This window comes from Spermophilus citellus (genome assembly GCF_964194105.1).
Source record: "Spermophilus citellus genome assembly, chromosome: 5".
NCBI lineage: Eukaryota > Metazoa > Chordata > Mammalia > Rodentia > Sciuridae > Spermophilus > Spermophilus citellus.
Genome location: NC_138186.1, coordinates 140,848,401 through 140,873,269, shown reverse-complemented (window position 1 = coordinate 140,873,269; position 24,869 = coordinate 140,848,401). Strand labels below are relative to the sequence as shown.

Genomic DNA, 24,869 nt, shown 5'->3' with positions numbered 1-24,869 from the left:
TCAAGGCTTGTCCTCAGTTCCTTGATGCAGTGCCTCACTTAGACTGTCTGATCTTCTTCCTCAGGGGACCAACCATTCCTGTGGCTGGTGAGCCTAGTCCCTTCCACTTCTAAGTTTTCTGATATGTTAAAGGGAGGAAAGGAAAGCCTCTGACCTAATTTACAGGGTTGTTTTGAAGATGAAAGAGACTTAAGTTATGAAGTATTAGCAGAAGGTGTTAGTGGTATCACTGCCCAAATATGGTGTTGCCTGGAAATGCCTGGTATTCAGCCCTCTTGTGTCCCATAGCTTACAGAATAAGCTAGCTGTTTGTGTAGTTGTTCTCTGTCACTCTCATCTAAACTACTCTTAGATTATACTCTAGAACTCTAAATTCTAATATTTTCTAGTTTTATATCAATCCCTTCTTTCTATAACATTTTTGGTCATACTCAAAAATTTGGTAAATAAACAATGAACCATATGTCAATAGTATAAGAGCTTTGTGAAACAAAAGAGGAGAAAATAAATTACAATATTAAAAAAAAAAAAAAAAACAGTGAACAGAGGTTCCTGGTGATGTACCCTGGGAAGGGATGGTATAAGACATTATTGCCAACTTCTTATAAGAGAGTCAACACCTTGTGTGTGCTTTCATTGCCTTTTATAATTTGGTGGAGGAAGAAAAAGTACATGAGGCCTAATGAATGTTCTTAAGGCCACTGAACTGGATACCTAAAAATGATTAATATAGTAAATTTTATATTATATGTAATTTACCACAATAAAAAATACAACCACAACCTGCAGATTATAAGAGTGGTTTACTGGGCATGTGCTGATGTTGCTCTTTGCTCCATGACAAAACAGGACACCCTTGGTGTAAAGGGAAATTCCTGACTCATTCTCCCACCGCCTGTCTGAAAAGAAATCCTGATCAGCCAGGTGCCTTGGGCAGCTATTCTTGAACCTCCCTGGCTGCTTCAAGAATGAGTCTATCCCCTGACCAGCCAGCCCTCCTGGCCCTGTGTTACTTTTTCTGAAAACATACCTGTCTTTACTTTTTTTTTTTCCCCAAAACTAATATCTTCACATTTTAAAATTATTTTTTGTTATCTTTTAAAATTTTTTTTGTTCTTTTTAGATATACATGGCAGTAGAATATATTTTGACATATTAAACATACATGGAGTATAAATTATTCTAATGAGATTCCATTCTTGTCGTTGAACATGATGTGGAGTTATACTGGTTGTGAATTCATGTATGAACCCAGGAAAGTTATGTCTGATAAATTCTCCTCTTTCCTCTTCCTAACCCCTCCTATTCCCCTTTGTCTTCCTTTATTCCCCTTTGTCTAATCCAAAGAACTTCTGTTCTCCCCCCACCTTCCATCCATTGTGTGTTAGCATCTGCATATCAAAGAGAATTTTTGGCCTTTGGTTTTTGGGGATTGGCTTATTTCACTTTCTTTCTTAATACTTCAATATTAGTTTGTCATTAGCACTTTTCCCTATATGTGTGCTCACATGTTTGTCTACGTATCATTATTTTTCCAGTTTTATAGGTTGAGCCCAGACCCTTGCACATGTTGGGAAAGCACCGTACCATGGAACAATATCTCTAGTCTTTTAAAATTTTATTTTATAATAGGATCTCACCAAGTTGCTAAGACTGACCTTGAACCTTCAATCTTACTGCCTCAACCTCCCAAGTAACTGGGATCACAGGCATGAACTACCATGCCCAAATATATCAGTTTTATTTAGTAGATTATTCTGATTTAAATGCTTAAATTGTGCAACTTATGTTTCTTAAAACCAGATTTTAAAAATGTATAGATAGAAATAGACTTGCGTGTGTGCTTTTAAAACATTTCAAGTGTAGAAAAGTTTCAAGGATGGTACAGAATTTATCTGTACCCTAGCTTGACCCAGAAACTGATTCAAGTTTGTCAGTTGTCCCAATGATATCCTGTATAGCAAAAGGATTAGGCTTTGCATCAATAGCAGACCCCTGTAGTCTCCCTCAGTTGTCTTTGAGTTTTCTGACCTTAATATGTTTGAGAGTTACAAATAAATCATTTTATAGATTGTTACTTCAGTACGACTGTATTTCCTCATGATCAGAAGCAGATTATGCATTTTGTTCTCATTCCATCTTCTCAGGTGATACATGATGTCAGTTTTCCTATCATTAATTGATAATGGTCACCTAATGTAGTTATTTTCTTATTTGTAATTAATATGTAGCATTTGGAGATACACTTTGAGATTCCTTAACTATCCCATGTCTCAGTTTTATTCACTAGTTTTGGCATCTGTTGATATTTCTAGTATGAATTATTATTCTAAGTTGATAAAATATAATTATTCTTATTCCATAACTCTTTGTAATTATTTAACATTGTTCTGAAAAGACTAGCTTTCTCACTTTTCCTTTACTCATTTAGTTATGTGTTTGGACCCATAGATTATTATTTTTTAATCAGTGAGTGGCATTATTTATTTTCATGTAAGATTTTTGTGAAATTTTAGCAATTGGGAGACCTGTCCCTTTGACATATCTTAACCACTTTTTGAGAGTATCATACTTTCTGGCTCAGCTTGCCTTGACCCAGTCCTACAGTCAAACATTTCTCCAGAGATCCTTGTGTTTTTTTTTTTTTTTTTTTTTTGGTGTTGTCGAAATTGAAATTTAGAAACTTAAGATCTGATTGCTAGGTGTGCTTTTTGCTACTGGAGTGTCGCAGGCCTCTCAATGGACTTAGGAAATATATGCACATATGTGAATATATACAAAAACTTATATTTTGATTTGTTTCTGCATCTGTATATATTGAAACCATGGATTGATACTATTAGCTCTGATTCAGATCCAATACTGTTGGCTTCATTCCAGTTTTACTCTGTCCATATTTATGCCTTTCTTCTCTGTCAGGGAGAAACCTGGCTTCCATTATCTCTAATATGTTTACCTATTTTCTCAGTCCCCTTTGTGTAGCAAATTTCCTATCCTACTGGGCCACCATTAATGTCTGCTCATGCCTACCTAATGGATTTTAGGCTCTGGAGGAAACAAAAAGCAGTGGGAGAGAGGAAATGATAGTTATTTTTGTACCTTCTATTAATAATATTCTGTGATCTGTGTGTGTTTCCTTGACCTTATAATATGAGGAGGTATCTGGAATATCATATATTAACACATATAAATCTTAATTATTCTTTCTAATAAATCCTATTTCATGTGTACTTTACATTTTTGCATATTTCTATATCGAGTGTCTATTTAATTTGTTTTTCTACTTTCACATTTACAAATAATTATGCATTGTCTTCATACATATACATGAAATTTTGTTAGTAAGGTATACAACTGCTAGATTAAAATGTATTTGTGTGTCTTATGTCTAAACCTATCCTTTTTGAGAGTGTAAATGACACACACACACATATATATGTGTGTGTGTGTGTATATATATATATATATATATATATATATATATATATATATATAAAATTTTCATCTGAAAAATGATAGAGAAATCATGATCTAGATGAGAACAAAGTGATTATTACAAATAGTTCTGGGGCTGGGGATGTGGCTCAAGCAGTAGAGCGCTCGCCTGGCATGCGTGCGGCCCGGGTTCGATCCTCAGCACCACATACCAACAAAGATAAAAATAAATATTAAAAAATTCTCTCTCTCTCCTCTCTCACTCTCTCTTTAAAAAAAATAATTAAAAAAAAACAAATAGTTCTGAGTGTGTGACTGATTTAGAGATGTTATGTGCATGTGAATAAGAGTTGCCTAGATTATTATGGTAGCAATATTTCATAATTTTTTCATAGAGCATTTTGTTATTCTCACTATCGTTGGTTAAAACTCATAGGATATAATATTTTTGTTTTATTTTGTAGGATATCCAAATGTGAAACATTTTTCTTGGGATAAATATTTAGAAGAAACAAATTCTTTACCAGCTCCTGCAAGAGCTTTCAAAGTGGTGAGATGATGTGTTTTGCACTATATTTGTTTAATTTGTGTTGATGATATTATTTATTCACTGAAATTTAAGAACAAAAAGAGGATGTCCTCGTAAACATTTGAGAAGAAAATAAAAGGATAAGTGAGATATTTTTAAAATTTAAAAATTTTGTAAGTCATAATTGTTACTGGCTTTTTGTTGTTGGTATACACACACACACACACACACACACTTCCGTTTTACAGAAAAGGGCCTGGAAGCTTACAAAACATAAGCTTTGCATAGTCCTGCACTGTGCCCAGCTATCCCCTCACCTTCTGCTGCCTATAACATGTGTCTGTGGGGTTTGAGGTAGAGGTGGCTCTGGGTCCCCCTTTTCCATTTCTGTGCTGTAGGATCTGTTGTATCTTACTAATATTCTTTCTTTCTTTTTTTGAAGCTCTCTTCTGCTTTTTTTCTCTCATTAACACTTCTTAGTCTTGGTGTCTTGTCTCAGCCACTTGAATATTCTTCCTCCCCCTTTTAAAATTGGATTTTATGCTTGTTGAGTTTTGCTGAGCTACCTCTAGCTAAAAATTGTCATCGTCCCTATAGCTAATCAAATAACTAAAATACCTTTGCTTCAGCCTTACGTATTCAGTCCACAGCTAGGCACTCAGACTGTTTCTCTTGCATGTGTCCTTGGGATAGTAATTTTTGATAGGAATGGTGCCATCCAGAGCCAGTCTGGGAGCTTGAGAGTTTAAAAAGCTGATTCCCTAAATAGCTCAACTATTTCTTATTTTTTGTAACATTCAGCCCACCTGCTCTTCCTCTGAATCTCACTTCATGACATTTTTGTTATGGCAGAAACCTCCACATGGATTCCAGAAAAAAATGAAGCTTGAGGTTGTAGACAAAAGAAACCCCATGTTTATTAGAGTAGCAACTGTCGCAGACACGGATGATCACCGAATAAAAGTAAGTACTCTGTGTGCTTTGATTTTGGCTTTTGTTACAAGGTGCCATGCCTGGAAACTTCAGAAAAATACTTGTAAAGTCCTGTATTTAAACAGTAGGATTAGGAATACGCAAAGTTAGTGACTATGCTTCTTGGAAAGTCAGCATTCATCCAAGTTTTTCTCCTTGAATCTACCTCAGACATTTTCTCTTTAATTATAAGTGACAATTTAAGGTTTTGAGTATTTGGAGAAATGTAGATACAATAAACTAATGTTCTGTTCAAAAGAAAACATATCTTCATTCTTCAATAGTATGTTTTTCTAAAAATAATTAATGTTTCTTGTAAGGTGTGTTAGATGTAGTCTTTTCAGAAGAATATACTGTCTTTGAATACAGGACAAATAAAGATAAATAGCTTGATAAATAAAAATGGAGATTCATAAAAACCTCTTATTGTTGAGTGTGGTGCAGCGAGTATAGGGTTCCAGATTAGGGGCACTGTGTAGAAGGTTTTATCTGTTTCTGGCTTCAACATTTACTTCCCTTTTCAACCAGAACAGCATCCATTTTCTTCCTTCATGGGATTGTTTGGAATTACTGTTCGGATAATAATAGTTATAACAGCAAGACATTCGTTGTACATGGCATTTTACAGGGTAGCAGTGTTCTTGCATTAGTTGACATTTGTAGTAATTGCAATGTGGGGAGATGTGTGCTCTCATCCCTATTTTATTAATGAGTCAGGGACTCAGAAAGATTAAATGAATTACTTTATTCATTACTGGCAGTGGCAGAACTAAGTCTCAGTTCCATGCTATAGGAGCCTTAATCATAAGCTCATTTTAAAAAGAAAATCACATCCTCCACTAACTAATGAGATAACGTATGAGAAAATAAATTTCAAAATAACATGAAAAAAACCAAACCAATGTAGTATTTATATAAAATATAAATTTTAATGTTTAATTGTACTTAAGGTTACATAATCATGTAACATTTGTGAAAATTTTAGAAATAATGTGAGGCCTGTGTTAATCTTTTTCAAGTGCATTTTTTTATCAATTGTGTTTGGTTCTGGTGTAAATCATAAAGTAACCATAATATTTTAGATGTAGAAGTATTTTTAAAAACAATATAGACCAGCAGTCAAAAAAAATGTGGAATTAAGCATGATACTATCTTTATAAGTCAGTTTGCACAGAATTGAAAAGTACAAACTGATTTTAGTTTAGGTGCATGAAAAGTTGTTCTCACATAATGACTGGTAGGAATATAAATATCCCAGCTGTTATGAAGAAAAGTTTTGGCACCAGAATCTTAGAGTATTTTTCATTCTTTAATTCAAGAATTTTAGTCATAGGAATTTATGTTGGGGAATAACCAAAAAAAGTAGGCAACAACACGCTGATTTAACACCAAGGACAACACAGGCACCAATGGCAAGATAAAGTAGATCTACATGATGTTAAAATGAAGCATTTCAGATGCATGTTTAATATTGAGAAGTAAAAAGTTCAAGTTTAACATTATGTATAATATTATTTGATTTTTTTCTTTTTATTCTGAAGAACAGTTAAACAGTTCTGGAAAAAAACATATTGTAGTAATAACAGTGCTTATCTCAGGGTGCCAAACTTAATAAATCATTAGGTTTCTCTTGTTAATGGTTTCAGGAACATATATTAGTTTCAGAATAAAAAGAAAATTAGGTTAACTCTTTGATTTTTACATATGAGGAAATTTTGTCCCAGAGGCGTTCAACACTCTCAAGTAGAGGACTCAGTTAACAGGAGAGGTTTAGGCTAGAATCCAGCCTTTTACTTGAAACCGAATCCTTCTTCCAAAACAACATCCTTGGCAGTACTTGACACTCCCCAAAAGAACTGGCTGTGAGCTGTACAGTTGATGATAACCTTTGCATAATTACTGGAATGAATGTCACAGCTGAAGGTGAACACTGTACAAATATCTTGGTATGTATCATCACCTTTAAAGGTCAGTAAACAGGGGCAGTGACTCACTTCCAGATTCACTGGAGGTTGTAAAAATATAAAAGGTTTCAACAGTAGGAGTTTTTCTAATAATATGAGAGGTGATACAACAGGAAAGCTTATTCTTTTTTTTTTTTGCAAAGGAAGAAAAAGAAGAGGAAAATATATACTTAAGTCATTAGTGTGGTTTATTATTTTAAGTTTCTCAGAGATAAAATCAAGTCTTAAAAATCTCAATGTTTAAGTTAAACAATATATAATATTCCACATTTTGGGCTATTATAATAAAATATCTTTTTATCAGACCATCTTGATGAAAAACATTCTGAATGTTTTCCTATCATATGTTTTTGTAACAGAACATAATACAGTCCTTCTCCATCCATTCCAGTCCCCAGTCTGGCTCCCCAGAGGCAAGAACTTTCAGTCTTGGTGGTTGCTTATGATGTTTTATCTACAGTTTTCTAAAATATTATATATCCTGGAATTTCTCAGTTCACCAGTTTTAAGTAAGGCTTCTTCCTGTTATGATAGTTCAGGATTTAGATTTTTTTACCACACTTTTTTATTGGTGCATTATAGTTGTACATATTGATGGGATGTGTTGTTATGTAATCGTACATGAACACATATGACAAAATTATCTGACCAATACCACTCCACAACATTCCCCCCTCCCTTTCTGTCCTCATCCTTTGGTCCCTTTCCTCCACTGATTTCTCTTTGATGTTTAGGAGATCCCACATCTTTGTTTTCCATTTTCGTCTCTAGCTTCCATGTAAGAGCGAAAACATATGACCCTTCATCTTCTGAATTTGACTTATTTCACTTAACCTGGTGGTATCTAGTTCCAATTATTTCCTGCAAATGACATAACTACATTTTTCTTTATGGCTGAATAAAACACACACACACACACACACACACACACACACACACACACACACCATTTTCTTTATCCATTCATCCTTTGATGGACAGACACCTAGGCCAGTTCCAAGTTTGGCTATTGTGAGTTGTGCTGCTCTAAACATGGGGATGCACATATCACTGCAGTGTGATTACTTTAATTCTTTAGGATAAATATCCAAGAGTGGTACAGATGGGTCATATGGTGGTTCCATGCCTAGTCTTTTGAGGAACCTCCATAATGATTTCCATAGTAGTTATACTAATTTATTCTCTCATCAATGGGATTTATATCTTAAGCCATTCTTATTTTCCCTTATTCTTTCAGCAATACAATATTGGTTTGGTTTTCTTTCCTTTTTCTCCTTCACTCTTCTCATTATGAGTTAGTACTACTGTGCCAAATAGTCTTTTCTTAAGACTTTTTGTTTTTCTGAGCACCGATAATCTCTTCATAGTTTATTTTATTTTTTAAATCTTCTGCTTCCTCATGAATTTTTTAACAAATGCTCCAATATTTGTCAGAAGCTCAAGTGTGTTTTTCTTTTCTTTCTTTCCTTGAAATCTTTTCCCCACAGCTCAGCAGCCGCCTCTTGAGTGGATATAGTCTAAGCCTGGGACTTCTCTTTGCTGACACACGACTAAGTTGTATTTCATTTTCCTGAAAATCTCAAAGTCTAGTCACACACTTTGATTCTCTTTGTGTACACTTATCTTGCTGAAGCATGTCTTTTTGTGTCTTCCTAAGAAAAGGGGGTATAAGAAGCGGATTTTTTGACTCCTTGCATGTCTGAAGATGCCAGCATGCCAGCTTTGTGTTTGACTCTTACCATGACTAGGCGAGATGTTGTGGGTAAAGAGCTGTTCCCCCTGGGGTGTTAAGAACACAGTTCTGCCTTCCTCTCAGACATGGCATTGGGCTTCGGCACACCCAGGCCCATTCTGATTCTGCCTGTTTGGGCGATGTTCCTCTTGACTCTGGAAGCTCTCAGGTCCATCTTTGCCTGGCGGATGTTCTGATGCTTTGTGGTAGTGTGCCTTGTTGCAAGGGTCTTTTCCTTTGTCAGGCAGAGTACTTGTGCATTTTCACCATGGAGCTTCATGTCCTTCAGTTTCTGGAAATGTTCTCCTATTGTTTTGATAGCTTCCTCTTCTCTCTGTTCTTTCTGGAAGTCCTGCTATTCTGGTACTGCACTGGGTTGACCCTCTTATTTCCTTCTTTCTTCTGCAAGTCTTTCTCTCTCACTCTATTTTTTTAATTCTAAGTGCTTATAAATACTGAGCCTATTTTCCAAACCTCCTATTGCATTTTAAATTACACCTGTGATTTTTTTTTAAAGAGAGTGAGAGAGGAGAGAGAGAGAGAGAGAGAGAGAGAGAGAGAGAGAGAGAGAGAGAATTTTTTTTTTTGAAGATAGAGAGAGAGAGAGAGAAGAGAATTTTATTTTTAATATTTATTTTTTAGTTCTCGGCGGACACAACATCTTTGTCTGTATGTGGTGCTGAGGATCGAACCCGGGCCACACGCACTCCAGGCAAGCGCGCTACCAGTTGAGCCACATCCCCAGCCCTGAGAATTTTTTTAATATTTATTTTTTTTAGTTCTCGGTGGACACAACATCTTTGTATGTGGTGCTGAGGATCGAACCCGGGCCACACGCATGCCAGGCGAGCGCGCTACCGCTTGAGCCATATCCCCAGCCCTACACCTGTGATTTAAAAAAAAAAAATTAAGATTTTTTTCTGGTCCTCTTCTTTTTCAAATAGTATCTCTTTTTATATCTTGTCCTAGTATTATTTTTTAATCTGAGGATACAAGTGATGGTTTTTCTTCTGTTCCTTGCTTATTTCCTGCAAATTTCTTTCTTAATTAGCGTGGTCTCTGCTTTTGTTGGCTCTCCTCAAATGTCTAGTGATCCTTGATTCTGTTCATATTAAGAAAGAGGTACCATACATTGCCTGCTTTCATGGGTAGACTTAGAGTTGCTCCTCCTCTCTGTGGGGACGTGTTTATGACCCCCCAGTGATGGTCAAGGCACAGATAGTACTGACACCCCCACACACAGTTTTCCCCATATGTATATACTTGTGGCTAGTTTATTTTATAAACTAGGGACAGCATAAGAGATTATTAACACTACTTGCTAATAAAAATAGAACAATTTTAAGAAGATCTCACAATAGAAGTTATGTGAATGCGGTTTCTCTCTCTCCCCTTCTCTTTTTAAAAATATTGAATTTACCATTTAATATTTTTGACCACTGTACCTAAGGTAACTGATAAAGGGGAAATCCTGGGTTGACTGGTAGGTTGTGCCATGGCATAGGAAAGCAAAGAGGCAGGCTTCTTCCAGAGAGATCCCCACCTTTGGCATCTGGAGCCTATCGGTTTCTGCTGGTCTGCAGCTGGGGGAAGGCTGAACTTGGCTGCTGCTGCGTGAGACGATCCATGTTGCACTTCATCACATGCCCATGATGGTTTTTCTCTAGAAAGCAAACCTTTGCTCATTTGTAGGGTGGCTGAAAAGGGCCTTGCCAAATTGGGTGGAGTGGAGGAGCAGATATAAAGTTCTAAGCAGTCCCATCTTCAGAGTGGAAACCAGTCTTGCCCTTTTTGAGACCCTTCTCTTCACCCACCTGTGGTATCCAGCCCATGTCCTCCTTAGCTTCTGCCGGGGAACGGAGTAGTTCTGTTCTGATCCCCTCTGCAGGCACCCGAGTTTCAGTCCTCCACTCCCCTAAGTAGTTCAGCACCTCCTTGGCCTATTTTTTCCTCCCAGAATCATCATTGTCATTTCCCAACTATCAGCTGCTTTCCTTTCTAGTTTGTCCTTGTGGGTTGATGCCTTTTCAAGTATAACTTGAATTTCAGGAGAGACTGGAGGTAAGTTCCTGGGTCTTTGGTGTGTTTACTGAGTTGCCTTCACATGAACAAAAGCTGGCCAAATCTTTTCTTGTTTTTAAAGAAATAGTGTGCTTTCTAAAAACATAACTTTTAATCTTGAAATTGTCACTGTGTACAATTTAAAGGGTTTAAATTATACTTCTAGGTGAAAAATGTATCCAGTTTCCTAAATAATAGTTTTAAACAGTTACATTATCTGTTCTGTGCTCTGATCAATAATACTCTGTTTCCCTTAGAAATATAATAAAATTCAACAGTGTTGCTGAATTGTTTTTAATTCAGGATTGTTACAATAGAATAGTGTCCAAATAATTTTATATTTCTCTTTTGTGTTTGTAAAATTTGTAAATGTGTCATATGATATGTTTATGTGTCTTTCTCTGCTGCTGTTCTTGTTAGGCCTTTGGCTTTATTTCAGGGTAGTACCCAGCAAAAGGAGAATGGTTACTAAACGTTTCTATAACATGATGTTTTTGTTTGTTAAAAAACTCTTAATATGCTACAGACTGAAGTCTTAAAAGTTTTCAAAGATGAAATGAAACTATACAACCTTACCTAATGGTTTTTTAAATTTAGGATTCTAAAGTTAGAATGTTAAGATTAATACTTATTTTTGTGCATATATAGTATATTTCTGAATGCATTTGTTCTTGATTTCTAAACTAAATTTTATACATGAAATTTTAGCCTCTAAAAGTCTTCAGATTGTCTACTAGCGTAGTTTGTTGATGGTATTAGATCTATCTTCAGTGTCTAAGGTATATTAATCTTAGATCACCTTTAAATTGCCACACTGAGATGTCAGTTTAGATGAAAACTTGGAAAGGATATGGTATCACTAGATATAATAGCTTCAATATAAACATTATTTGTATTTATACCTGAGGAAAATTAAAAAGAAACCCTTTGATCTGTGATGCTATTAAGATTTTTGGAGACTATATTGCCATACAGTATGTCCTACTTAGTATCATTGGGTTTCATTCTTAATGCACATCAAAGTTACTAAGGAGTTTAGTAAATGACACACAGGTGGACACAACCCAAGCCAGACCTGTGCAGTAAGAACCTCCAAGGTGGGCTCTGCCTTTTTCTCCCTCTTCTCTTTTCCCCCCAGTATTCATAGATAATTCTGGTGTGTATCCAGGGTAGAGAGTCACTTATCTTGTTGAGGATTGGAGCTCATTTACAAAAGACAGATACTAAATTTTTTGAAATTTTGTTGTTTACAATAAAGGGAGTATGAGTTATGTTAACACTGATTCCTATGTAAAAGAAAGAATCTAGGGATGGCAAGATCAAAATAATTAGAGTTTCTTGTCTAGTACAACGAAGATGATCTACTCTGATGAATTGAAAATTAGAATCCTTAAAACTTACTATAATGTCATAAATTATGATTACTCATTTATTGGTAGAATTTTTTTTAAAAGAGAGAGTGAGAGAGAGAGAGAGAGAGAGAGAGAGAGAGAGAGAGAGAGAGAGAGAATTTTGATATTTATTTGTTTGTATGTGGTGCTGAGGATCTGTGATTTCTTCCAGGCCTGGAATTCTGTGAGGCTTTGAATCTGGTGGGGGGTGGGGGGTGGGGGGTAATTTAAGCTTGAGAAAGTGGATTCATTGCAGAGGACATTATTTTGAGCCCATAAGTATGTACTTTTAATAATTGCATACTATTTATCCTGTGAACATATCATAATTTATTTTGCCAGTTTCCTGATAGTGGATCATTGGGTTACTTCTAGTTGTTTTCTATTACAAATTGTTTTGTTGAGATGATCAAGTCAATGATGATGTATTTTTGTTGATTGTTTTTGCCAAATATCTCTCAAGAAATGTCTCACCAGTTAACACTCCTATCAGCAGTCTATGGGAGTGTCCGTTTATTCTCATAGTTAACCAGCAATAGGAGTCACCAAAATGTGAGCATTTTTAGTTTTGGCAAGCTGGTGAAGCATTGCATCTTGTGGCTTTAATTTGTAGGGTTTTTTTTTAGTTTTAAGTGAAATTGTCTCTTCATTTGTTTACCAACCACTTATATTTATTTTCTTGATAATGAGCTATTTCTGTCTATCATATTTCTGTTGGGAGTTTTAATTTTTTATATTGATATATGTTTTAATAAAGATTAAGGAAGAAGGTACTTGATCACCTGGGTAATTTGTGTGTTTTTCAAGTTTCTTGTGGGTCTTCCGTCTTGTTGTGGTTGTATTTGCCACTCTGAAGCTTTACATCTCTTACGTAGTCAGATTGATCAGTCTTTATTTTTTAATGGGTTTGAGTTTGGTGACTTGTCATGATTACAAGTAAATTCACTCATGCAATCTTCTACAATATTTGTTGTTCAGCTTTTATTATTTGAATTTTTAATCCATTTGGCATATATCGCCTTAGAAGGAGTTAGAGATCTGTAGACTTTAAAAAAGAAATCACTGGGGGGGGGGAAAAGGTAAAATATATAAGGCATTTCAGTATTTTCTCTCATTTTAAAAGATCAAAAAAATATATGCTACCTAAAAGATGTAACTCATTCCTAGTGACATTGACTGAAAGGCCAGCTGCCCTTTTACATGGTGACCAATAAAGTTGACAACACTGACCTCTTTGTATCTTTGAGAGATATTGTATTGATTTACAAGGGAAAAAAAGATATTTAAAAATGCATTTACTGGAGAGGTATTTTGTATATATTTGGATATATTTGCAGGAGGGCATTGAATTCTTTTGTAAAATCCTTAGTTAACATCTACTTGGAAGGTCTTCCTCTACACTCTTCCTTTCTGTCTCTCCTTGTTTTTTTCCCTGTTTTTTTTTAGTTGTTTCAGCAATATTTATTGGGTGTTCGATGTGGAGCACAGGAAGATACTGTAATACTTGCTGTACTCCCATTACTTATAATGTTGAAAGATATGCATAGTACACCTGTAAAACTGATGTTCAGAAGCCTTTGGCATTTTTTGCTTAGATACTATGTTGAAAGTATTTAAAGGGCCTTTGGTCTCACGGTATGAATTTGTAAGTTAGGAGAATGTATATAAAGTTATGCTATGGGCAGAACTTCTACCATAGGAATTTTTGTGACCATTAATGTCCTGTTCTGTTCTATAGGTTCACTTTGATGGCTGGAATGGATGCTATGACTACTGGATAGATGCAGATTCTCCTGACATTCACCCTGTAGGCTGGTGTTCCAAAACTGGACATCCTCTTCAGCCTCCCTTGAGTAAGAGACACAGGATAACTTGAACAAATATTTCCATTTGCTTTTGTAGCATGCGTAATTTTTTAAAATCCCTTTCCCCTTCTCTTTTTATCTCTACTGAATATTTCTACACTATATAATCATTTTTTATTACATTTTTAATTATCATAGTCACAAAAACATAAAGGAAAAAAAATAGTGCCTGGAAAAGTATATAGATATTCCTTTACTTTTATTAAAAAATAAGCATTGCTTTCTAAAACTAGTGCTTTGTGAGGCAACTCATACCTGTAATCCTCATGAGTTGGGAAGTTGAGGCAGGAGAATCTCAGTTCAGAGCCAGCCTCAGCAACTTTCTGAGACCCTATCTCAAAATCAGAAGAGCTAGGGGTGTACCTTGGTGACGGAGTGCCCCTGGGTTCAATACCTAGTACTGCCCAAAATAAACAAACAAAAAACCCTACAACAACACAACAAAATATATACAATGCAGTACACACACACACACACACCACACACACTAACTTTTTGAAAGACAGTGTGTCAGAGTATCTAAATTTAATGTACAACCCTAATGTAGACCTTAGAGTTTTGCAAAATGTTACCATAAGAAACTGGGCAGTGTAAATGAGATCTTCCTCTGTATTATTACTTATGACTACATGGGAATCTACATTTATGTCAATAAACATTTCAGTTTAATTCAGTTTTTAAAAACAGATGAACAGAGTATTTAACATATCATGGTCTCAGTTTTGGAGGAGGATAAATAACTTTTAGAAAAAAAACATAGGAAATATGATATACTATAGTCAGGTTTTTAAAAAAAATATCAATGTTCTTTATTTACTTTACTTTTGGTTACTGCTTATAAACTGCTTATGGGCACAACAACACAGGTACATGTATTCATTGCAGCAAGTCTAAAATAACAAAACTTGGAAATATTGTTTAAATAAATTGTGGTGTACCATACTACAGACACTGTACAGAAGTCATGAAGAATGTTAATATTGCCACGGGAAGATTTATAAGACAAGTTAAAAACCAAAGGAGAGTGCTTCTGAGCAGTACACATCTGTATTGTACCTTTTATATGGCAAAACAAAACCAGAAACTTGATACGTGTGCATATACACATATAGATTGAATCTGAATGTTTAGAGGCACATTAGGCAGGGTAAAGCTTCCCCTATGTGGCCCAGATGAAAGGTCAGAATACAGAGAAGAGCCAGAAAGGGGGTTTGTAATCCTCATCCTGCATTGTTACATAGTGTTTGAAGTTTTCACAGTGTGTGAGTATAGGTAAATTATATTATCTACTTGATAAATATTGCTTAAAATTTTCTCATTAAGATTTATTTTATGTAATTGATGGAATTCTGAGAGAGATCAGAGTTTACCATTTCACTATTGAAGAAAGAAAGATAAATCATGTGGACTAAAGGCAAATTGCAAACTCATGTTATTTGAATCACCTATAAGTTATTTCTTATTTATCCAGTTCTACAAGTTTGTATAGGTTGTGAATGAAGTCAATGAGAAAACTCCATAAAAATAGAGATTTTTAATATGGTTTTAACTTTTATAGAATCTGCTTGTTTTTCTGTTTGTATATTTTGATTCAAAAATTGAATTTTTAAGGACTTTTTTCTTCCCCTTTTCTGATCCTAAACATTTAATTCTTAGCGATGTCTGCTTAACTTTTTGTCCCACTTTCTTTTTCTTTTAATTTTATTTTAAGGCCCATTAGAGTTAATGGAAGCTTCAGAACATGGTGGATGCTCAACCCCAGGATGTAAAGGGATTGGCCATTTTAAGAGAGCCAGACACCTGGGCCCTCACAGGTAAGTGCTCAGCATACACTACTGCTCACGTGACACTTATTCTCTCTCTCTCTCTCTCTCTCTCTCTCTCTTTTGGTAGTTGTAGGTGGACATAATACCTTTATTTTTATTTATTTATTAATTTAATTTACTTATTTTTCTGCGGTGCTAAGTATTGAACCCAGTGCCTCACATATGCTCTACTACTGAGCCACAACCCCAGCCCTTCACATGACAAATGCTTAAATGGTCATATGATGGCTTCCTGTTCTGTGTGTGTGTGTGTGTGTGTGTGTGTGTGTGTGTGTGTGTGTATGTAATGATTTCATTCTAATAGATGTGAACTAACTTTAAATTTAGATTCTATAAGAAACATGGTTACCATGGTGATTGTGTAAAATTGAAGCATATATCTGAAGTTAAATCTTGCTGGGAGAAAAATGCATTCATTGTTTAAAATAGATTTACTCCAGCTCTTTGGCTTTTTGTGGCATTCTGCCTTGTTTTATAGATGTGTGGCTTCTAGTTATTTTAAGTTTGTCATTAGTAATGAGAAGGGGCCTTGTTGAAAATATTTGGTAGAATATTATGTGATTGGGTGACTTAATAGTTTGAATAATGAGAGGTTAGAATATTGTGGATTATCAGTGAAGATCACAAAAAAGCACAAATATAATCAAACATGAGAAAGTGGAGTTGAGAAGTGTTTTTCAATATTTTTCTCTTGCTCATAACTAAAAGGAAACTAATCTCTACATTTAAATTTAATGTTATTGTTTAGTTGATTTGGTGATCTTTGTAGATATTCTGAAAATATTAGTAAAATACCAATAAATTCTTGTGATTTAACTGGAACTTTCCAAGGAACAAAAACATCATCCATTTGGTGTGTATTAAAATAATAATTTGTCAGTGTGTTACAAACTCATGTTATTTGAAATACCTACTATGACAAGTCATTTCTTATTTATCTAGTTCTCCAAGTTTATATAGGTTGTAAATCTAGGTCTTTAAAAATTCTGAAAATTTTCTACCTAATCCTCCAAATATTAATAGGAATTGCAAGATTGGTATAATTATTTTCTCCTGGGTATAGTTTCCTCTTTCTTTCATCTCTGTGACCTCTAATTATGCTTATCTTCTTTTTGCAATACTCTTCTCCATTTCTTATGAGGATCAGTATGTCCCAGAATAAAAAATCTGAACAGAGGATGATGATTCCATTTGCAAGTATCCACTTAGCAATCCTTTTTTGGATTAATTTACTGGATTAATTTAAACTGAGTTTAAAATACTACATCTTGGAAGTTATTAAATATTGCCTAGTGAAAGCAGCTGAATTTTTCAGGCATTTAAATAAGTCTAAATACCAGAAACAATTCATGAGCATGCTAATTTGCCATTGTACATTTAGTAAATTTTTTGTGAGCAGCCAATAGAACAATGAATACATATCGACCATTTATTTACTCTGTGCAAGGGATTGCCCTAATTGTTCTACATGTATTGGATAGCTTTCAGAACAACCCAATGATATCAGAGCTATTACTTTCCCACAAGATTTGGTGAAACCACTGAGACACTAGAGAGATTTCATAACTCGCCTTATAGCTGGTTTGATGGGAGCATTGTATAGCTTGAGGCTCTATATTCTTTACCACTCCCCCTGGCTGCTTTTCAAGGCACTACTCCATGAATCATCATCTACCTAGCCTTCAAAGACTCATGTACTGGTGGAACTAGATAGCTATACACAATTTAATTAAAATATAAGATACAAAACAATAATTAATGTTGAAGCTTTGTCACATTTACCTTAGCACTATACAATCCCATGACATTCACTGGACTAAAGGCAAATTGCTCAAATGTGAAGGAAAAGAATAAAGAAATTCAAAATACAGGTGAACACTGACAGTGTGCTGTTGGGATGCCATTGAATTTTTATTTGATCTTTGGTGGTCAGGGGCCTCTGGACAGAGGAATGCAGTTCACAGAATGGGTGGGAGGCTCCACCTTCTGCCCAAGTGCCCTCTGCTCTTCTCAGCCTTTGGACCGGGTTTTCTTAGGATCCCTGACTAGGCTGTCCTATTTTTGACTCCCAGTGTTCTTTATTCTGGCAGAATATTAATCCTTAAAAGGCCAGCCTGCTTTCCATTTCTTTAGTAGGCTCATGGAATAGCTTGCTGCATCATGGATATTCTTTGAAAGGTTCATTTCACTGGCACTTATTTTTGTCCTTGCAAAGAATGCTGTGTTTAGGAAAACATAATGAGAAAATTCTCTCTGGATTAATTTGCTGAGAAACTGCATAAATCAAAACATGCATTCTTTGCTTAGATAACAAGGAAAGATGCTCTTTTAGCATGAATATAGTCCGTTTTATGCACACATAACGAAAAGGCTGTGTTTTGACTAGCATTTGTTGCTATCATCTCTGAAGATTATAAATTGAATTTGATCCAAGAAGTGTTAGAAACAGAACATGCATCTCAGTAATGAAGTTTGAGAATGTGACCTTTTTTTAGGAATAAAAATGATCAGTGAGAGTGTCAGATGTGGGGTACCATGTTTTCTAGGGATATTCCTAGCCATATTGCTTAATTCTAACCCCCTAGTAAAGCAGCATTAATAGCAGTAATTTGGTAGGATGTAGCAGAGATTTCCCACACACTATTCCAAGGACTCACACATTTGACCTATTTAATACGCTCCTCAAGTCTGTGAATTGGGCACCATCTTATAGATGTGGAGGCTGAGGTTCGATGCCTAGGTGTGTGCCCAGGAAGAGTGTCAGAAGAAGCAGGATTCACCCCAGCCCTGATGGGCATCTGCGTCTCTGCATATGTCTGTATGTTGGCTTTCCTGATAGAGCCTGTCTTGTGTTTTTTATCAGGACAGAGTGTGAGAATGATCATAGGAACATTTAAACTGGAGATCTTGCCTGATTATTTAAATAAATATGCTTCCAGTTATAAAGTTTTTAAAATGGCAGTGGAAAGTAGTGAGTCAGGTGGTCCCTTCACCTTATCTAATGAGCAGACCAGTGTTACCTAGAAAAAATAGCCCCCCTGAGAGGGACCATTAGGCAAGTATTTGTCTAAATGGCTGATATGGAATTATTTGCTAATGGAGCCACATGCAGCCTAATAGAACCCTTAAAAGAGAGAACAGTGTAATCCTATGTTCTATTCCTCTGCTCTGAAGAATTGTGTAATTGAATACACATACATTGTTTATAGAATGAAACCTTACTAAGGTTTTGTCACTAGAAGCTTAATACATGAACAACTAGAAATCATTACATGTATTATAAGAATGTAACTCTTTGTATCAGCACTAGTGACTTTTCAAAGTTCATGTACAATTTTAAAAATAACTTATATTTATACATTACAGAAGAAATAGTAAACAGAATACTCAGCATTTGTAATATGATAAAAAAAAATCACAAATCTCTTGTGTTCCTTTAAGCAGGAGACATAGGAGTGACCTCAATTCCTTGAAAACGTGATTATTTATGAATTGCAGTATAGTTCTTATCCTAAGGGGGAGTCAGTGTGGATGGGTGAGGTACTGAAATACTTGACATATGTCTGTGTGTTGGCTTGCCTTGAAAGGCATCAGGTAAGAATTATTTTACAAAGTTCCTTGACCTTGAGCCAGTGCTTCACCTTTCTCTGTCAGTGTCCTTATTTGTAAAATGGGTGACAGTAGTATCTGACTACTAGGAGGATGTGATAAAGTACTTCAAACAGTACCTGGTACTTAGTAAGTGTGTGGTACGTTTGAGCTGCGTACGTCTAGAGAACAGGTGGCAGTTTCATGCTTACAAGATGGTACTTTCACATCCATTTAATTGTCATGGATTAGGAATAAGAAAATTGTTCAACATTCCCATGCACTCTTTACCCATATGGCACAGCAGTTAAGAGACAGCCAAAGCTCATGGTCAAACTCCACCAAGAACTATTTGAGTGAAACTGCCCAGTTGCCCTGTCCAAGCCTTAGTTTCTGCATCTGCTAAAATGAGTATTGTAGTAGGAACTACTTCCTAGGGTTGTGAGAGATGAATTAGGTAAGACACATAGAGCACCTAGCCTGGTAAGGTGCCCAGAGAGGTCACAGTTTACTGAGGATGATAAAGAAATAGCCTGGAAAGTTGTGCTTGATCCTTACTGAGTGGAGGACAGAGCAGCAGAGAGTGTTTAGAACCAGGCTGCCTGCTCTCTTGCACAGCATGCCATCCCTTTAGGGCTGTGGCTGCTTGTGTTTTGTGGCATCCCCTTTCTTCATCACCTCCTGCTTCAGTAGCCAGTGGCATCCTCCTCCGCCCCACAGGAGCGGCAGAATGGATGGTGTGCAAGCATTTTTTATTTTTCTCAGGGCTCAAAAGAAGTGAAAGGGTCAGTGTAAAGTCAATAGCTGATCATCACAGGGCTCCCTGGGTGGATGGTGTTTACCTGCTCATTAGTAAATTTCTGCTGAGAGCCTGTGGTTATTTTCCCTACTTTGGATTGAGAATTTTGAGATTCCCTTCTTGGCTCTGGCAATCTGTTGTCCCAAGGAGAGAGAGAAAGACAGACAGAAAGAGATTGATTTAGATAGTAAGCATCATCTGACCAGCATTTCTGCTTTTCTCTTGGCTACCCAAGTTTACAAAGGTGATCAAGAAATATCTGTTCTTCTTTCATTTATTCAATAAATGAAAGTTCTGCCCTGAAGAGCATGTAATGTAAGTCATCTACTCTGTGCCTGTGGTGTTTAGCTGGGGACCCAACCATCTAAGAATCCTGCAAGTCTTTGTGTTGTTGGGACTGTGAACAGGACCTCTATGTTCTTTTATTTGCTTTGTGTCCCATCATATTCCAAGGTGAACGTACACACTGTTGTTCACTGATCGCAAAGCCACAATAAGTGAATTTAACAATAAGTGAAACTTGATGATTGTGCTATTCTAGGATTAGCAGCATATTGTCAAAAGAAACAAAAACATTGTCTTTGGATTTTTTTTCTTCTCTTCTGTTGTCAGAAAATCCAAGTAGATAAATTTGCAATAAAAATATAAAATAAGAGGAATCAATGATGGTTAAGATCTGAGGCAGGTTAATGTATTTCCTTTGTCAGAAAAAGAGAATAGGCCAGCCATACAGTAGTGGATGCCTGTAATCCCAGTGGCTTGGGAGGCTGAGGCAGGAGGATCGTGAGCTCAAACCAGCCTTAGCAACTTAGTGAGGACCTAAGAAACTCTGTGAGATCCTGTCTCTAAATATAGAAAAGGGCTAGGTATGTAGCTCAGTGGTTAAGTGCCCTTGGGTTCAATCCCTGTTACCAAAAAAGAAGAAAGAAAAAGAACAGGAGTTAGCAGGAGGAGCTAGTTCTGTTTTTACTCTTCAGGGATGGGGAACAGGGAGCAGGATTTACTAGAGATGATAAATTTTGGTCTTAAACATATCTCTTATTAGGTGACTTAGGATATCTGAGTAGAAGCATTTTGTAGACATTTGGATTCTGCCTAAAATCAGGATCAGTGTTAGGCAGGTGCCACCTCCTGTAAGGGTCTGTAAGGAAGGAGCCTGGTTTCCCTCCTCAGGAGGTTACAGTGTGTTGGCAGAAGACCCTCCCATCCCAGTTAGATGTTGCCATCCAGGTTTTTCATCTTGAGAAGTGGTATGAAGGCAAGTCAGAGTTGGCATCCGCACCTCTATGAAACTGAGGAATAGGTCGGGGCGTGGCAGGGAGCCTGTGGTCAGTGGCATGAGTGTTGCGGCCCAGGAGCCCTATCCTGTGCAGACCATTCCAAGGGACTATGCTGGTGCACCCTGCTCTCTGCCCAAACCTAATCCTTCAGCCTTCCTCTGTATTCCTCTTCTCAGTAAGATGAATAAAATAGAGCACTCATTCTGCTGAGCTGCTTCACTATTATATGACCTTGGACAAGTAGTATTTCTGCTTGGATGGCTAATTCCTGATATGCCCCAGATCTACTTATCCCTAGTCATTCTTATCTCAAAAAAAGGACAAAAGTGGTGTTTCTATTACCACCAGTTCTTCAAGCCAGAAACCTAAAGGCTGTTTTTACATGCCATCCCTTGTTCACTAGCAGGTCACGTTGGGATCACAGAAGATGCTATGGTGGTCCTTTTTACTTTTCCTCCATTTCGGCCACATATATGCACATCTCCATCGTGTCTTTACTCTTAAATTCTTACCTTGCTCCAGTTTTGCCCCCTTGAGATCTAGCCACAAGGCAGCCTGAGTGATTTTTTTTTTAAGTTAAACCCTATCATTCCCTTACCTGAAGCTCTCCATGGTTTCCAATAAACCAAAAGTAAAAATTTTTACTGAAGACTGCTGGGCCCTGCATGATCCTCACCCTGTCTGCATCTCCTGGTTTGCCTCATTCTCACATGCTGGCCAAGCTGGTCTGTCTCTCCCTCAAACACTTCTGGCTTTGTGTCCCACATCCTGGACCAGTCTCCCCTACGAGTGGACAGAGCATCTGCTTTCTGACCATTAGGGCTCTGCCCAGATGCTGCTCCTCCCAGGAGACCTTACATCCTCTCTTATGTCATACTGTTTTACTTTCTTCAGTGTGAAGTTCTTTAACTTATTTGGATGATTGCATTGCCCATCTCCCCATAGACTATCAGCTCCATAAGATCAGGATCTAGTCTTTTTATTTTCTATTATATTTCCAATGCCTTGAAAGGTAATTAGCACATAATAGGCACTTGATAAATACTTGCTTGATAAATACATACAAAATTATTGGAACAATTAAAGACTGAAGTTACTGAACTTTTTAAGCCCTAGTTTATCTCATGAAATGCTTTCTTCATAGTGTGTTGGGAAGAGTAAGCAAAATGTAGCATGAAAAGCACTTAGCCCTATGCTTGATTGATAGTAAATGCTCCATAAATATTACTGGCTATTGCTTTTGTTATTGCTGGGTTAACATTATGTGAATTTATATCAACATATGATCAGGTGTTATTTACTTTTTTCTTTTGCTTAACCAGTGTACAGTAGCATGTAGTTAAATGATATAAAGGTTGCATTTTTTTTACAGGATATTAGCGATAAATTTTATAAGCCATTATTACAATTATCTAGTAGGAAAAACTCTTCTTTCTTCCAGGAGTGTGTATCAGTGTGTACCGTCTTAGTGGATGGTAGGTAAATAAGCATTGTTTAAAATTTCCCCTGGGTAATTATCAATATTCTCACTATGACCTAAACTAAAGAAAAGAACACATAAGACATGAATATAATTTACCCAAAGAAAAATCATTTACAGATTTAAGAAGATTTCCTGGGGCTGGGGCTGTAGCTCAGTGGCAGAGTACTTGTTCTTGCATCAGGAGTCTCTGTAGGCCCTGAGTTCCATCAGAACCCCAGAGTGGAGTCTGGGGGTGCTTCCTATAAACAATCAAGGTAGACAGTTAGTTAGAGAGGTCAGTGAGATACAGGTTCTCACTTGTTTTGGGTTCTTCACTTGTTGTGAAGACTGGAGACACCCAAGTACAGGTGTCTACCTAAATTAACAATTAATGACAATTAATGATCTTGATTTCCTTGGCTTAGATAATAGGAGCCATCATCCTCAGACCTCAGAGCTGACCTGCAGGCACAGGGAGGGAAGAGAAAGGAGCTACAGGGGTGGTTGTCCAAGTCAGCTTCTGGTCCCTTATCATATTAGGGATAGGATTAGGTTTATGTGTGTATTTTCTAATACATTAACTATAGGTGCAGACCTGAGGATGGGAATGTTCCACAGCGGGTCCTCCCTCCTTTGGAGGCAGCAACTATTACAAAGGAAATTTTGTAGCTCTTGACTCTCTGGAGCCTGGAGGATCCCCTTAGGAAGCAGATGTGCCTCATTGACCAGATTAGTCTCTCCTACTTCTCTCAGGAGCCCTCCTGTGATGTCTTTAAGCATTTTCTTCTCGGAGATATGCACAGCTTTTTACCCTTGAACAATACAAAGAAAAATGTTTAATGACCATTGCTTAGTTTTAAAGATTGCAGCAAATTGCTTCTTAAGAATCTATGCAAAGGCATGTTTTCTATCAGACTTTACCTAAATTATGTCTTAAAGATACAGTATTTCATACAATAGGTTTGATCATTCGTATAAACATATATAAATATACATAACATACTCAGATCAATTTTAGAATTTTATACTCTGTAGCCTGTCATTTAATTGAAAGAAGTTAAGTATGGTCTAATGGAAATGTTCTTTTCTTTTTCTTTTAATCTGTTAGTGCTGCCAACTGTCCCTATTCAGAAATCAATTTGAATAAAGACCGAATTTTCCCAGACCGCTTAAGTGGTGAGATGCCTCCAGCTAGCCCATCATTTCCAAGAAATAAAAGGACAGACACAAATGAGAGCTCTTCATCTCCTGAAATCAGGTAATTAAAATGATGATATTTGTGTTGTTGGGAAGCACTCTTATTGAAGAGGTTGCCTGTCTTAGACATTTTATGTTCTGTGGTAATGTTTTCTTGTGCATTGTTGAAAAGGCACTTCATCTATGAAATGATGGTAGGATTCAGTGCTTGACAGCTCCCCCTCTTCCATCCTGACTCACATTTTCCCAACAGATCAAAGAATCTTTCCTCTACTTCTTCTTGTTTTCTTCTTAACCTTAACACAAATCTGGCTATGGTGGCTCATACTTGTAAATTCAGGGACTTGGGAGATGGAGATGGCTTGAGCTCAGGAGTTCAAGGCTGGACTGACCTCCATTTGAAAAAAAAAAAAAAAAAAAAAAACTAATTTCAGTGTGTAGCCCAAGGCTGGAAACACTGTCTTTAGTAGGTAAAGAAATGGTCTTCCATTTCTTTCCTAGTGCATTTCCTTCTTTTCAGGAAGATCTTAACTAGTAATGTTTTACTTTGATTTGTGTGTATGTTTTAATAGTTTTCAAGTGTCTTATTCCATTATGATGAAAATGGCAGATGTGTCCCTTTCTAACTTGTGGAGGGACAATGACAGAGCAGCAGTGACCTCATGTCAAGTGAGAGAGGAGAAATAGGGGCAGGACTCTGCTGGTCATAGGATTTAATCCTTTTCTGTTAGAGACCATTGGAGCCTTGTTCTTGAGGGCTCACATGTG

General features: G+C 36.5%; 1 protein-coding gene across 1 annotated transcript in view; it reads left to right on the top strand.

Annotated features, from left to right (window-relative positions):
* Positions 1-24,166, top strand: part of LOC308649974 (lethal(3)malignant brain tumor-like protein 3) — a gene marked incomplete at its 3' end in the record, with an annotated part of 84,533 nt that extends 60,367 nt beyond the window's left edge. The window contains 5 exon segments of the mRNA XM_081295895.1: positions 3,900-3,985; positions 4,817-4,927; positions 13,823-13,937; positions 15,661-15,763; positions 24,013-24,166. Of these exon segments, the coding sequence (XP_081152021.1) occupies positions 3,900-3,985; positions 4,817-4,927; positions 13,823-13,937; positions 15,661-15,763; positions 24,013-24,166 (569 nt within the window).
* Positions 24,167-24,869: the final 703 nt, after the last annotated feature.